The following is a 17,480-nucleotide window of genomic DNA, read 5'->3' as shown; positions in this document are numbered from 1 at the left end:
GATGTACAATCAGCAAATCTAATCATATGGTTGTTTATAGGGTTGCCAGTTAAAAAAATACATTGAAAAAGGGCAGAAAAATTGGGTAAAACGCGTGCATTTTTATAGCCAAGGTTGAAAAATGTTTCAAAATAATTTATTTTCTTCTCTAATCGGAAATAAATTTTTTTTTTAAACTCAAGGGAATTCAATTCATTTAGTTTTGTATGTTATAGTTAAGTTTTTTAGTTTCTTAGATATATTTAGGTAAATTCATTTAATAAATAACTTTATATAAATGTTTTTTATCACGCGTACACAAACGCGTAGAAACCCTTAACGTGCATAACTACCTTCAAACGTATACAACGTTAACTTATAGTTTTGTTAAACTAAATAGATACTTAAGTTATTTAGCCATAAAAGTTGAATAAATAAATATTTATGTGCTTGCAAAAAAATGAAGTTTTTTTACTTTTAATATATCTTATATGGGTTTTTTATTTTTTTAGTTTTGTTTATTAACTTCGTATACAAAATTTATCGTAAACAAAAAACAAGTTTTTTTCTGCTCTAATAAATTTAATTAAAAAACTTGCTGTAAATAATTAAGTTTTGTTTGCTTTTAATTTTATCTAAAATTTTTTTGTCATTTATAAGCACCGAAAATATCGATCATAGTTGAATAGTAATTTTGAATTTGCAATAAAAATTTTTACATAATCTTTAAAGAAAAGGTTTAAGCATTTTTATAAAAAATTAATACTTCTCTTATCTTACTGCTTATAGAGTAATTTAAAAGTTAAAAATTGATTGAAAGTTGTCTAACCGAAATTACTAACGGCGTACGTATAACCTAAAAAATATATATACATATATATATATATATATATATATATATATATATATATATATATATATATAAATATGTATATATATATATATATATATATAAATATATATATATATATATATATATATATATATATATATATTTATATATATATATATATACATATACATATATATATATATAAATATATATTTATATATATATATATATATATATATATGTATATATATATATATATATATATATATATATATATATATATATATATATATATATATATTTATATATATATATATATACATATACATATATATATATATAAATATATATTTATATATATATATATATATATATATATGTATATATATATATATATATATATATATATATATATAAATTAGTAAAAAACACTTATCTAACTTTTATCTTCGACTTGAAGTTTCATTGATCATCAGGAAGAGTTCTCATCTAGAAAGAGAACTCTTCCTGATGATCCAGCAATGGTGAAACTTCAAGTCGAAGATAAAAGTTAGATAAGTGTTTTTTACTAATTTATATATATATATATATATATATATATATATATATATATATATATATATATATATCTATATATATATATATATATATATATATATATATATATATATATATATATATATATATATATATATATCATATATATATATATATATATATATATATATATATATATATATATATATATATATATATATATATATGTATTCAATTTTATTTATTTGCATATATTTATTTGTAAATAATTGTATGCATATATTTAAATTATATAGCTATATTACTAACTATGAAATGTTAAAACAAAAATGAAGTGCTGCAGTTTTACTTTTATTTCGAAATTGCAATATGGCAATATCTCTCTAATTTTGAATTAAAGAATTTATTTACCGTTTCATAAAGTTATTCTGTTTTATAAAATTATCAAAGTTTGTCTTTTGTTTACGAAATTATTATAAATATTGGCAGATTAGTCTACCATGGTAACCGAAGTGGTTAGCTCGCTGCGCTTCCGAAGTACAACGCTTGGGTTCAAATTCCGTAGCTTTGCACATTTATTATTGTTTTTATAAATCTACTCCAATTTTCTGAAATACAAAATAAAACCGTTTTTAAGTTCGATTGATGTTGATGTTGATTTATGCATAACATATATAAGAAAAGTGTTTTTAAAAAAACTTTAAATTTTTATAAACAACAAGATAGCTGTAGAAATATTTTGCGCTCGTGTCACAATAAAGATACTTATGTTGTTAAAGTGCTTCGGTGTTGGTTAAGTTAATTATGCGCGTTTAACAAGCATTAAAAAAGCAACTTTTTTTTTATTAAAAATTTTTTATACATTTAAACTAATATTTTCTTCGAAACTAATTAACGGAGTCTTATAAGTTGCAGCTGGTAAAAATAGGAAACTTGCCTTGACCAATATTAGAAATGTCAAGTTTATTCCACAAGTTTTTAAGTCTGATAAAAAATGTTTTTTAATTTGTAATACCGATTGAAATTGATCAACACATTTCGAGCAGGTATTCTAAATATTATTTAGAACAGGTGCTACGGGTACTAATACCCAAACAGCTGTTAAACATCAGTTCGCGAAACGATTAAGTCGTTAAGCAAACATAATTTCGACATAATTTCATTCATAACATTTATAGCAAAAGCTAAAATTGATTTACCATTTATTTTTTTAATTAGTGGTCTTAAACAATTCATAAAATACAGTTATTATTCAATTACAAGTAATTATTGTTTATTCACATTTTAGTTTATTTAGAAGAACTTCATACATCAATGTAAACAAGAATTATACCAACAAATAAAACTTTTTTATTCTAAATTGCTTTATTTTCTCTAAACCCTTTATAATCTATAGGTTGCATATATTTAAAAAAAAGTGAAACAGTTTTAAATTAATTTTGTTCAAACAAAAACGGTCTGTTATTACAACGTGACTTAAGGATTGGTTAAAAGTTGCCTAAAATTGTTTAACTCCTTAAAAGTTTTCTTTTCTTATCATAAAAATGGTTATTGCTAGACTTGTAGCCTCTGTTAAGTTTTTTAAAGGAACAAATTTTTCTGCCCTGCCTTTATTTGTCTTTTTTATTAAAAAAACTGTTACGTAGTTAAACAGAAAATTCTAAGTTTAACAGTGCAGCTATTAAATATGTCGGAACACGTACAATACAACATTAAAAATGATGAGATTTTTCTTGAGAGATTAAGAGATTACATTAGAAAAAAACGAAAATAATCCTAGAAAAAAAAACTATTTAATAAAAATATTCAAAAGTTTTTTTTCTAAAAACACTACCTTATATAGAAATGTCTTGAGAAAAGCGTTTTTTAATTTAAAAAAATATAATTGATTATATTAAAATCATAATCCATAGGTCACTATAAATTCAATGCTAAATTTTTATTTTTAAAAAAGAATGTCTGTGAAAAGGTGTATCCAAATTTGGTTTTTATTACAAGTCTCTTTTAATGGTAAAATTTTATTTTATTTTATTATGTTTCAAATCAAAAATTATGAAAACTTTATTCACTTTATTTTGCTGATCTATAGTAGTTTTAAAATAGAAGAAAATTGTATTTTGCATTCTATGCCTTTCTAAATTATGGTTTTTCTGTATTTCTAAATAATAGTCTTTCTGAGAGTTAGTATTTAGAAATAGATTACACGTAATATCTAGTATTATATTGATATAGTAATTTAGTATTATTGTATTTTAGTTCCTAATATAATGTTTAGAAACAGATACACGCATAAAAATGATTATATATCATAGTTATATTTTTTGATATTTTATGTTTCTATAATGTTTAAAGTATATGTAAGTTTTTATTTTAAAATATTTTTTTATTTAAACATACATAAGGTTTACGTTTCTCATTTAATATTAGTGTTGTTAATTAGAAGATTTAGCAATATATTGAAAATAGGTTTACGTACTTAAATAAATGAGCTAAATTTGGTTTTCGTCCAAATTTTTTACTTGTACATACTTATTCACTAGCAATTTCGCAAAGTTTCAAATTTTTTTTTAAGCAAAAGAAATTAGAGTCATCTCAAAACATGATAAAACCAAATAAGTTTGTTTCAAATTGTTCGCTTGTTTTAACGATGAATTGCGGTGACCCGAAAGTAGAAATTTAGCAGAAATTTTTGATAAATCAATTATGACACTCTCAGTCATTCTGCAAACTCTAAATGTAATAATGTTCTTGGTTTTTGCAAATAAAAATGTTTTGCAAAAAAAATTCGGCGATTCAAACCTTCCTTTATAGCACTACTCTGTTAGCAATTTACGTGCGCCTTTTACGTTCTCCCTCGCAAATTACGTTCAATGTTATGTACGCCAAATGTGGTTTCGTTCAGGCAACCTTTTTTACATAATATATCGCCATTCAAATTTTTACATAATATATCGCCTTTTTTACATAATATATCGCCATTCAAAACTTAAAATAGTTTTTTAAAAATAAACTTCTTCTTTGATCTTACAGCTAATAAATTAACTTAATAGTTAAAAAACGATCATATTTTAACTTTTAAGTTACTCTTTAGCTGAAAAATAAAAGAAGGAGTTAATTTTTAAAAGCCATTTTAAATTTTAAATGACGATTATGTTAAGAAATTTTTTACAAAAGTTTGAATGACAATTATGTTGGATATGCGCTCTATTTACACTCAGATAAAATTAAATCAAGATAACTTAATCTTTATTAAGCTAAATTTTACATTGAAATATATAGTGACAGAAAACACTTTCGTTTACATTTAACAATAAATTTGTTTTTGTATACACTGTTACGGAAAATGTGCTTATTTAAAAAAAAAAGGAGTAGACGCATGATATTATATGAACACCTATTAGGTGTTGCCGTAAAAGGGTGTTGATGCAAAAAAAGGTGTTTTTGATACATTAACACCTAATCGGTGTTGCGGTTATAAGGTGATCATGCAAATAAATGTGTTCATGTTACATCAATACCCTAATGTTTGAATAACGAGTTTGCGACGCAAGTACTTAAATATTCAAGAGTAAAGATGATCTTCTTGAACTTTCTGTTTACTCATAATAGGCATGTTTTTAAATGGATTTTCAAAAAAAAAAAAAAAAGACTATATTAAGAAAAGTTCTTTTTTCATTTACTTTAAATTATGCCTAACCCCTATATCTCAATAAAAACCTTTCTTTTTCGCCATTTGTATTAGTCGCAAGTTCAATATTTTGTGGCTTTCCGTTTATTATAACCATAAATAAACAGAGTTGTATAAACAAAGTTGTAACTAAGATAAAAAAGATATAAAATAAAATTAGATGTTTAAAAACTCAGTACTAATTTTGTTTAAGCATGTATTATTTTGATTAATATGAAATAAAGATACAAAAAAAAAATTAGATTTAAAAAAAAAAAAAGTAAAAATTAATATAAATAGCAAACATCCTCTATTTATTACCTTACGTATGGTAATAACACCCAAATTTATCAATCCTCTAAACTGACTTGATCAAAGCAGGTTTTGTTCTATTAAATCGAGAAACATTTGAAACATGTTTTAACCACAAGTCCTTTAAATAAATATGTAAATTAAAAACTGTGAATGATAACAAAATTTCTCCATTACCATATCTACAAAACATCACAGAGAAGAACTATTTTTCAGGGTACTTCGTACTGCGTGTCATAACAACTTTTTTATGTCCCGGGTCATCAAGCAAATATGTTTCATCATAGTTCCAAATGTTACACGGAGGAAATCCTTCGAGTTTATCTTTAATGTTTTCACAATAAATTTTTAATTCTTCTTTGTTTATAGCTGTAGTTAAAAAAAAAAAAAATGTTTTTTTAAGTTTGATGCAATTTTATGGGTTAACCATAACATGATTTGAAGCCAATTATTGCAGTTATATTGTTTGAAAAAATTGTACAGTATACTGTATAATTTTGAAATTTTAAATAAGCAGTAACTAACATTTCTAACTAAAAATTCTTAATTACAAATAACCATTATTCTAGAAGAAAATAAATGCTCTTCTTTATAAATGAGTACGGTTTGTGTACCAATGCACTATTTATGCTTTGAATACATTTTAATTTGGATACGACTTTTTGATACAAAAAAACCTTTTTGAAGTTCAACGATCAGGGTTTTCTCCATGAACTGCTTCAATACACTCTTTCAAAAGAATGGTGTTAGAAAAAGTATAAATATACATTTTCCAATACTAAGTTTGTTATATTTACGAATTGTTATACTTATAGCCAATATAAAAAAGTAAATATAAGTAACACAAAAAAGTTCTGGATATTGTACTTGTGAAAATAAATGTACAGTTTATTAACTTACTTCAAAATTTATTAAACTATAATTTATAGTTGGCAGTCATATAATTATAAAATTAGTCAACTATTGACATTAATTAACTTATCTTTAAAGTTCATAAAAATATAAAGTTTCACAAATTTTCAAATAGCAGCAACGACAACAAAAAAGCAATTCAGCTTGAAAATTAACAATCTTTATTATTACAAAATAAGTTTTTGAAATTAAAATGTTTTAAATAACCATCTTGATTATTGATTTGGCCAATAATGATTAAATAATGATTTGGCCAATTTGAAATGAGTATTAACTCATTATACTTATTATTAATTATTATAGGATTAATAATGAATATAATTAATACTATTTTTTACGTGATCAATATTACCCCAGAAGATTTCGATTTTTTGATGTAACTTTGACCACCCTGTATTAAAAAAATGAATGCTGCTATTTGAGCTCAAAAAAAAATTACATTTTTTTTAAAAATTTTTCTTGTAAACTGATGGAAAACTGTGGCGTTTGCTAAACCAAAAGTAACAACAAATGTAAATGACAAATTTTGATTTAATAATATTTTATTAGAATAAAAAATTTAAAATAGAACTTATTAAAAACAACTCTTCCATGCTACACTATTTTTTCTATCATAAAATAACTACTTTGAGAAAAAAAATTTAGCTTAACAAAAAATTTCAGAAGGACACAGGTCAATTAGACTATGTAAAGGAAGAAGGGGCTTGATCATAACACATTTAGTCTTCTACTTGATAATAAGACTACTACTGATTATAAGACATTTTGTCTTCAACACGAAGGGGCTTGATGATAAGACATTTAGTCTTCTACTTGCCCCAGTCAGATTGTATTTATATATGTCTATTAGATCTTATGATAACATTGTAAAGTATGAACAAATTGATGAAATAAACTAAACAGTATAATAAAGTAACTAATTTTCAAGTTATAGTTGAATTTTTGAGGAATATGGTCTTGTTGCTGGGTATTCTACAGTTTTTCAGTTTGCCTATTTTAGTTATAGAATCGCGAGTCATCACCGTTGTTGTAGTCATCGTCATCATTATCATCAGGCTTGTATAATAAGGTAATTATAGTAACATTCTAAAACAACACATTATAAACAAATATATTTGCGCTAGTGTTTTTTTTTTTTTAAAACTGCTAAACATAGATAATAAATAAAAGATAAAATAAGGGAACAGTCTTAGTTGATAATCACGTAAGGCGAGTTTAATGTTACAAATACTTTCTCTTTACAAAAAAAAGCCAAAAGAATGGTAAATATTTTCCATTAGCACTAAAGTCACAAAATTTACTTTAGTACAAAAAACAAAGTTAAGTTTCTGTAAAAATATTATTAAATGATTAAATGGATATTATATACCGCAAGAGTCAATAAGAACTAGTTTAAAGAATTCGTTGCCATATGGCAACAGTAAAGGTTTAATAAAAAATAAATTAATACAAAAAAAAATAACTTTATTTTACATTCTGGCTGTTTAGAAAATTTCGTTATATTACAATAGTTTGTAACAATATTATAATAATTTGAAATAACTTTGTTACAATGTAATAATTGATTTTTTTGCCTTAAAAGTGCAAATACTTCAAACATGAAGAAGACCGATATTAACGGGTTTTTTAATTTTATTGGGTATTTGGTTTCGCAACAAAGTTGCTTATAAGATAATAAACTTTTAATATAGTTTTATTGGGAATTTGGTTTCGCAACAAAGTTGCTTATAAGATAATAAACTTTTAATATAGTTTTATTGGGAATTTGGTTTCGCAACAAAGTTGCTTATAAGATAATAAACTTTTAATATAGTTTTATTGGGAATTTGGTTTCGCAACAAAGTTGCTTATAAGATAATAAACTTTTAATATATTTTTATTGGGAATTTGGTTTCGCAACAAAGTTGCTTATAAGATAATTAACTTTTAATATAGTTTTATTGGGAATTTGGTTTCGCAACAAAGTTGCTTATAAGATAATAAACTTTTAATATAGTTTTATTGGGAATTTGGTTTCGCAACAAAGTTGCTTATAAGATAATAAACTTTTAATATAGTAAATAAATTAATTCAGTTACTATACTTGTTACTCGCTAGCTTTTTGAAAATGTAGAGTCATTTTTAGTTGCAAAGATAAAATTAGAAAAATAAGAAATGATAACCAAAAAAAAATATTACCATAATTTAATTCATTTCATTTAAATAATAAAAAAAAAAAAAAAACTTTTTTATTTGCCTAGACTATTAGATAGTGTACTTAGTACTACATGTGCTTCCAATCATGTTCTTTAACCAATTTAAAAAAAGATCTAGCATCAAAACCTATAAAACATAAAATACCATTGTCATCAGCAACTTCTCTAAATCTATCATTCGCTAATATTATAATTTTTTTTCTGTTGAGTCTTTTTATTTGCAAATTTCACCAGACCTACCAGCTCTTTCTGAGATTTATTTTAGTTCAGACGTTTCATCATGTTATCTTAGTATTAATGGTTATCTTTCTTTAATTCGAACTCCAATAGTCACAAGCTTGGCCTGGGCATGTACATTTATAAAAATTCACGCATTCGTTGGTAAACTAGGTTTGAGTCTACAGACTATTCTTTTATGTGTTTTAGTTTATTCATTACTTTATTCTATCACATCTCTCTTTTTTCTATATCGCTCTCTTTCATCTCACTAAATTACTTTTGATGTAACTTTTGATGTAGCTTTATCCTTCATCAAAAAATCGTGCTTGTGACTTTAACGCTTATCACTTTGAATTGTTTAGTTTTAGTGACAGTAACGATGCAGGCGTATAGTCCCATAACTTTTGTCTTTCTTTATCTATAACACAAATACTCATCTTTCCATCTTTCTTTCCAGATAATCCAAATCATTTACTTTCTCTAATTGACTTATATCTTGTTTCTGATTCTAATTAGTGCTCAGTTTCTCTACATTCATTCTTAGGTGCTTCTGATCACGGTTTGATCTCTCTAAAAGGATTGTATCGTTCTTCTTTATCATCAGAATCCGCATATCATTGTACCTATTATAACTACTTCAAAGCTGACTGGGACTCTTTTTGTGATTGTCTTTGTGATGGCCCTTGTGTGCTACTTTTGAGCTGAGATTGATAAAAAGTTTTTCTACAAACACTTATCAATCCTGTCTCTTGATTCCACTAATCACATCCTACCTAATGTAGCCAAGTAACAGGTTGCTCCATTCCTTGACATTCTTATCACCTCAGCTTCTGTTTCTAAATTAATATCCTGCTTCGACTATTCTACAACTTGTGGTCCGGACAACTTAAATGTTATAGTTTTGCTGTTGCCTATACTTTCAATACTAAATAACAAGTGCAAACCAGAGATTTGTTTTCCAGTCTGCTTGAAAGCGACATTTCTTATCCCTATTTTTAAAAATTTAAGAGGGCAATTTGATTTGTCTAACTACCGCCCCATTAGTCATTTTACTATTATAAGCAAGGTTATAATAGTAAAAAGACTAATTAATTTTGAATCTTGAATCTATTGATTTACTTTTTGATCATTAATATATATTTCAATCTTCTAGTTATACTGCTGATCTTTTAATGGTAATAACTGATAGGTTTTATCGGTAATTAGAAATATGTGGAAAGGCTAAGATATGCAGGTCTTCTTCATAAGCTCTTTACTTACGGTGTGTAATACTACCATTTATTTCTGGTTATTCTTTATCACAACAACATTCAACAACCATCGAAAACATTTTCATTCATTTATTAACGGTTATGTAATAGTTAGTTATCTATTCTTCGTCTTCTAGGTTTAACTTTTACTTTTGATCTTTATTTGAAATCAAATATCAAAATTATTGCAAAAAAAAAAAAGAATCTGGTAACTTTGCATCTCTTTTTTGTGGTTGCCACATTCTTACTCCAGATTCTATTCTTATGTTTATAAATTTCAAATCCGTCCTTGTATGGAATACTGTTGACATATCTGAAGCGGATCTTCGAATAATGTCTTTTCTTTTTTAGACAAGGTGCAAAATTATGCACAAAGCTTGCTTCGAACGAATAATTTTTTACTTCTAAAGCCGCTTTATAGTAAATTTATAGTATTACTTATTAGTATATACTATTCACGTTATAGTAACGAAAGCTCTTTTTTTTTTTTCTTATTATATTTAAATTTGTAGTTTTGTTCCTTTCTCAACTCTTTAACTCCAAATCCCAAATTTTAAAAAATCAGGCCGCGGAAAAAAATATTGTTAGGAACTTCGAACTTCTTGCTTACGAAACAATATGTCTACTAATACACCACTACTTTATGTATAAAATAAGATCTAAAGATTTTTCGATTTCTTTTAATTTATTGAAAATTTCAGTTATTAGAATGTTATTTTTTAAATGTTTTAAAAAAAAATGTTGTTAAAAAATAGTTAAAAGTTTTTAATGTTCTAAAATTAGCGCTGCTTGTCAATGATACAGAAGTCCTTTATCCAAAACGTCATCACGGAGAACGACCACAAAACGATTTGGGCACATTAAATCAGGTAAGAACAGTTGATTTTTATTTATGTTACTATATATCATAAATTGTAGCAAAGCATTGCAACCCAAAAACAAAGTTTTCCTTTTTTTTCATAGTAAATAATGGGTATAATAAATAAATGGGGCGGACAATTAATATATAATGATAGGTTATTTTGTTATTTCACTTCAAAAACTTAACTGTTTCTTAAAGGTAAACTATTAATGAAGAGTACAATTGGTTTTTTTGAAAAATAATTTAATTTTTCAAAATATGTAAGATAGATTAAAAAATTCAAACAAAAAGTAGATTAATAAAACTATTCGAAAAAAAATAGATTAAAAAATTCGAACAAAAAGTTTTTTGAAAATTTGAAAAAAAAATCGAACGAAAAACATGCGGTTATATTACTTCAATATTGTCGTCAACTTAAAGATCCTTTTTATTATTATATGTGTAAACAGAGTAAAATTCTTTATTCCGAAATTTATAAGCCATAATTAAAGCTTCATCTTAAAAAGTTACAAACATGTGTCTTTCAAAATCTATTGATTTTTTTGATTTAAAGTAAAAATATAATATAGCTAGAGGTATGAATAAGTACCAGAGACGTAACTGCCATATGAAAAAACATATGCACACACACGCACACACATACACACACACATAAATATATATATGTACATATATACATATATATATATATATATTTACACACACATATATATATATATATATATATATATATATATATATATATATATATATATATATATATATATATATATATATATATATAATATTATAATACTATAATTTCCATTTTTTCAATAGTTTTTAAATTAAAAAACTTTAAATGGGGAACCTGTTGTACCTTATATCAATAAAAGAACTATTTGTAATCAATCCTTAGTATTTCTATGTTTTTAAAATAAAATGAGTTAAATAACTATTTAGATTTAGTCACATATTTTCTTTAGATGCTATTTACATGAAATAATTAGAGTTAAGGTCCAACACTTTAAATGCAACTTAATTGTACAAAACATGTTTTCTAATATATACAGTTATTTGATTATTTTAGCAAAAATATATTTTTATAACTTATATTAGTTGGCGGTTAATATTTATTTACATATGATCACAATGCTTTTTATATGAAATGTTTTAATGATGATCACAAAAAATGCAATAATAAAAGAGAATAATATATTAATTATTACAAATAGTCAGATTAAAAGTTTCATAAAAATATCCTCAAGTTCAACATCATAAAGATTGTCATTTTCTCTTATAAATTTGTTACAAGTCTCCTGATTTCTTAAGATACATAATTTTGTAAATAATACCAACAACTTCTATAACTGAAAATCTGCTACATAAAGTCTAAAGTACTTCTTTCCGGCCAACATGAAAATTGAAAATATTCCAGAAACAATTTTACTTTCATTATCAAGTATATTCACTATTGGCCTATTAGCTAAAAAGTCAAATCAGTAAAAATATCTACATTAAATGGATAAAAGCCAGTAAATTTAAAACTGTTTACGATATTATTTGGTACAAAAGCATGAGGATAAGCTTGACCAACAAGGTAGATATATCATAAGTTGTAACTGGTTTACCAAAATTGCCTAAAGAAATCATCCATTTATTCATAGCATTGTTATAAAAAATTTTAAATGATCCAAAAACACCACGATCAAAAGATTGCATTTTATGGGTTGTGTGTGGATGAAATGTCATTAAAACTGTACCATTTTTTTTGCAAACTCAATAACAAAAATGTTAACATAACTCTCATAATTATCCATTAAAAAAAGAACAGGTTTTTAAATTGATGGTTGCACATTACTTATAAAATGAACAAGAAATTGCACAAATATGACTTCATTTGACAATCTAGACTTATTAGTTGCCTCTACATTTCTAGGAGGACAATTATTTAACATTTAATCTTTGAATTTAGCACGTGGAAAAACCAGTAATGGTGGGATGCTATTTTTAATGGCATTAATGGCTGCAATCATTGTTACATTATTGCCTCTATCAGCACTAGTCATGCTCCCTACTTGTTTTTTACCTTTTGGAGCTAGAATTTTAAAATGAAACTGTGGTAATTCCTGTTCATCACAGTTCCAAATATTTGATGGGTCAAAATGATAACATTCTAAAATATTTTTGTAACTTTTATATACAATTTTTACAGTTTCTCTATTAAATGTAGAAGATCTACAAAGACTTGTAGATTGTGGTTTACGAAGAAATAGCTTGTTATTACATCTTTTGCGAAAATCTGACACCTATTGTTCACCTGCACATTTATTTTTCATCCATAAAGTTTCAATATTTTTATGATTTGCTAAAGCATACTTATCTGCTTTAACGTAAGTTCATAATGGATATTTGCAGCATCTGCCAAGTTTACCAAAAGTAATTCTTCCTCTGTTGAGAATAATTTTTTTGGTTTGGTATGTGAATATAAATATAAATAACTACTAGGTTTTTTAAACTGCTTCAACTGATATATCAAAGTTGATTTTTAAATTGTTTTAAACAAAATTAAATTTTTTAGAAATATGTTAAATAATAATTTTTTAATATAAAAAGTACTTTATTGAAAAATGTATTATAGTATTTTATTTTTAACGATTTTGGTTATTGTTACTGATATTTTTGGTTATTGTTGTTTATTTGAATATTGTTAATTATTGGTTAAAATTTTTCTTTAACTTAACTACAGTGTGTAGCTAATTCAATCTGTGTTTTATTGTTTTGACGTTATATATACTTTATATATAGCTTACGTTATTTTTGTAAATTTATATTATACAAGTCAGTGTTTCTACTAAGTTTTTGAGTTTCTGTATGAATTAAAATTAATTTTTATATAGACTTATACAAAAGTGTGTGGTAATGGAAATCTTGAAAAAGATGAACAATGCGATTGTGGAACTCTAGAGGTATTCATGTGTATTAATTTATTCATTTTGATATTTATGAGGGTGTGTATATAAAAATACATCCACAATAATATATATATATATATATATATATATATATATATATATATATATATATATATATATATATATATATATATATATATATATATATGTATATATATATATATATATATATATATATATATATATATATATATATATATATATATATATATGTATACATATATATATATATATATATATATATATATATATACATATATATATATATATATATATATATATATATTTTAAATATTGATATCTTCAATAGATTATATTTGTATAAATAATTTTTTAAAAAACTTCTTTTTATGGATTAACTTTTATTTGTCCAAAATATATTTATTTTTACAATTTTTCAAGGGAATATCGATACCTCGTTATCAAGTATATTAAAAACCGTTATAAAATAATAATATTAAACAAACCCGTCTCAATTTACGAAAATTTTTCTTTGTAGGAGCTTCTTATTAAGAGTTTTTTAAGAGTTTTTTGTGAAGTCAGAATTTAAGCATATATTTCCAAAATGACGTCATCACATAATTGCCATCATCCCGGTTAAGACTATTGTTGCGAAAAGAGTTTATGTTGTGCTGTATTTTCCATGCTTCCCTAACTTTTCTATTGAAACTATTTTTTTCTATTTTTAATGTATTGCATTGCATGAATTGACCATTCCAATGGAAATTTCCTTGACGAATTTTTAAATGTTCAGCTACAGCTGAATTTTTCCCTTGACCTTGTTGTGCATTTGTTTAATGCTGGCATATTTAAGACGATATCTTCAATCCAATTTTTACCAACATAACATTTGCCACAAGAGCTTCCTAATTTGTAAACACCGGGATAGGAATTAACTGGTAGTGTAGGTTTATTTTCAGAACTAAGTAGACTTTGGAGATTTTTTAGAGACTTAAACACTGGTGCGTATCCTGCTTTTTTAAAAACTCTTTGCAACTCAGGACTTATTCCAGGGATCCAGGGTAAAAACACAATTCTTTTTGGAGACATTAGGAAATGTTGATTTTTCGTGATATCTTTTTTGTTGTTAGCACTTTCTTTCGCAGACTTAACTAGTTTTTCCAGACTTTTCCTTTCATAGCCTTTTTCTACAAATACATCAATAAAAAACAACAGCTCGTCATCAATGTTATTTATTGTGCATTAACGTAGTGCTCTATGGACGAAACCAATAAAGACACTACTGATAATTTTAGGGTCACTGCATAAGTTCGGTTTAATTTGAACGTTTGTGATTGCCTTTTTGCGATGTTTTTTAAAACTATATGTACCGGTTTTATTGTTGGTAACTGAAACATCAAGATAGTTTAATGTATTGGTCAAGTCGGCAGATTCCATTCTGTATTGAATACTTTTGCGTTGCTTGTTATGTAGATCTAAAAACTTTTGCGCATCTTCTTCTACTTGGAAGCTTGAATGAATATCATTGACATATCTTTTAAATGATTTCACATGGATGTTGTTGTTTAGCGCCAATAAAAGAGCATTACTTTCATGATGTTGTAAAAAACACTCAGCAACTACCATCATAAGAGCTAACCCAATTGGTCCGGAGTTTTCGAGTTCGTGAATATCATTTTCATATAAAAAATAGCAATAAGAAAGGCAAAGTTATAAAAGTAATCTGATCTCTTCAAAAGTTAATATAGATGTAAAGCTCTGCTTGTTTATTATTCTTTCAACTAGTATAATGATTGCTTCTTTAATCGGGATCGAAGGGTACAAATTCACAACATCTAAGGAGAAAAAAAAGTACAAAAAAAGTCCTTTAAGTGAAAATAACCAAAAAGAAAATTTCAGATTTAAAACAAAAAACGCCCCACCATTTATTCCTAACCTAGAAAAGTTTAAAAACGATTAATTACACTTGAATAAAACAATAAAATTTCGTGATATTAACAATGATTTTCTTAAGGAAATCAAGTTAGACATTAACAATATAAAATCAAACCCTAATATTTGAGCAGCCGTGGCGCAGTGGTTAGAGTTCTGGCTCAGAACCCAGAGGTCCAAGGTTCGACGCCAGCTCTAGCCCAACAAGCGACATTGGTACGGAAGGAGGCGTGAACTTCCTGTTAAATGCTCTCCCGCGGTGTTCTGTGATAAGACCGCAAGGACATCTGGGAGCACCTAAATAACTACAAAAAAAAAAAAAAAAAAAAAAAAAAAAATATTTTAGTTTTTGCTGATAAAACAAGCAACATATACCGAATTGCCCCAGATAATTACCATAAATTACTGCGCGATAATATTTCTAATAACTACGCAAAAGCCCAGAAAATTCAGTTAAATTAAAAAGCCAAAACATTGCTAAAACCATTAATTTATATGCTAGAATTGAATTAGTCGCACCAGCGCAGGCGTTTATTTCACTAAATGATCATAAACCAAATTTTCAAAATAAACTCCCTTGTAGGCTACTAGTACCTTCAAAAAGTGAACTAGGGCATGTTAGTAAAATTAAATTAGACGAAATAAATAATATTATTCGAAAAAAATTAAATTTTCAACAGTGGAAAAACACCACTGATGTTATAAATTGGTTTTCTAAAAATAGTAATAAAAATGAATGCACATTTATACAATTTGATATTAATGATTTTTACCCCTCGATTAGAGCAGAAATTTTATATAAAAAAATTGAATTTGGAAAAAACCCACACTGAAATTACAGACGACTCTATTCGTCTAATTAAACATTGCAGAAAAATATTACTCTATTTTAATAACGAGGCGTGGAAGAAAAAAACCACGCTCAAATGCTTTGATGTAACAATGGGAAGTTGCGATGGAGCAGAAGTTTGCAAATTTGTAGGCTAATATATTTTAAATTCACTAGCTAAAATAGTTCATTTTAATCAATTAGGCTTGTACCGCGGTGATGGCTTAATAATAATGCAAAAAAAAAACAGGGCCTCAACTTGACAAAGTCAGAAAAAACATTCTAGAAATTTTCAAAACATTGGCTTCCAAATTGTAATAAACATTAACTTAAAAACTGTGAATTTTCTTGATGTCACATTTAAATTCTCAGAAAAATCTTATAGTCCTTATATAAAACCTATTGATGAGTTATCGTATATTAATATAAATTCAAATCATCCCCCTCAAATCTTAAAACAAATTCCCATTTCAATTAAAAATAGACTTGATCAAAACTCCTCTATTGAAAATATTTTTAACTCTTCCAAACGCGTGTATGAAGATGCTCTTATAAAAAGCGGATTTAAAATTTTCGAGCAATAATTCGAAACAAAAATTGAAAACAAGCAAAATAGAAATAGAAATCTAATTTGGTTCAATCCTCCGTAAAGTAATAATGTTTCAACAAACATTAGAAAAGCGTTTTTAAAATTAGTTTAAAAACGTTTTCCTCCCATTAATAAATTGCACAAATCTTTTAACAGAAACACTATTAAAGTATAGCTGTACAAAAAATTTTGAAAGAATTATAAAAGACCACAAATTTGCATTGATTAATAAAAATGAATTTCTCAAAGAAAAAAATACTGAAAATTGTAACAGCGAGCAAAAACTTGACTGCCCTATGAATGGCATATGCTTATTAAAAAATATTTTTTACAAATGCATTGTTTTCTTGCAAAACAACCCTGAGAAACATTATATTGGCTTAAACAAGGGCAAATGAAAAAAACGTTATGCCAATCACAAACAATCTTTAAAACATAAAAAATACTTAA

The 17,480-nt window shown here is 25.3% G+C and overlaps 1 protein-coding gene across 1 annotated transcript in view; it reads left to right on the top strand.

The window, feature by feature from the left end:
* Positions 1 to 3,234: 3,234 nt before the first annotated feature.
* Positions 3,235 to 17,480, top strand: part of LOC136076464 (disintegrin and metalloproteinase domain-containing protein 32-like) — a 31,881-nt gene continuing 17,635 nt past the window's right edge. The window contains exons 1-3 of the mRNA XM_065789836.1: positions 3,235 to 3,358; positions 10,687 to 10,772; positions 13,645 to 13,713. Coding sequence (XP_065645908.1) covers positions 3,304 to 3,358; positions 10,687 to 10,772; positions 13,645 to 13,713 — 210 coding nt within the window. The 5' untranslated portion in view covers positions 3,235 to 3,303. The remainder of the gene's footprint in view (positions 3,359 to 10,686; positions 10,773 to 13,644; positions 13,714 to 17,480) is intronic.

Source organism: Hydra vulgaris, chromosome 02 (assembly GCF_038396675.1).
Source record: "Hydra vulgaris chromosome 02, alternate assembly HydraT2T_AEP".
Taxonomy (NCBI): domain Eukaryota; kingdom Metazoa; phylum Cnidaria; class Hydrozoa; order Anthoathecata; family Hydridae; genus Hydra; species Hydra vulgaris.
This window is presented reverse-complemented; position numbering and strand designations above follow the sequence as displayed.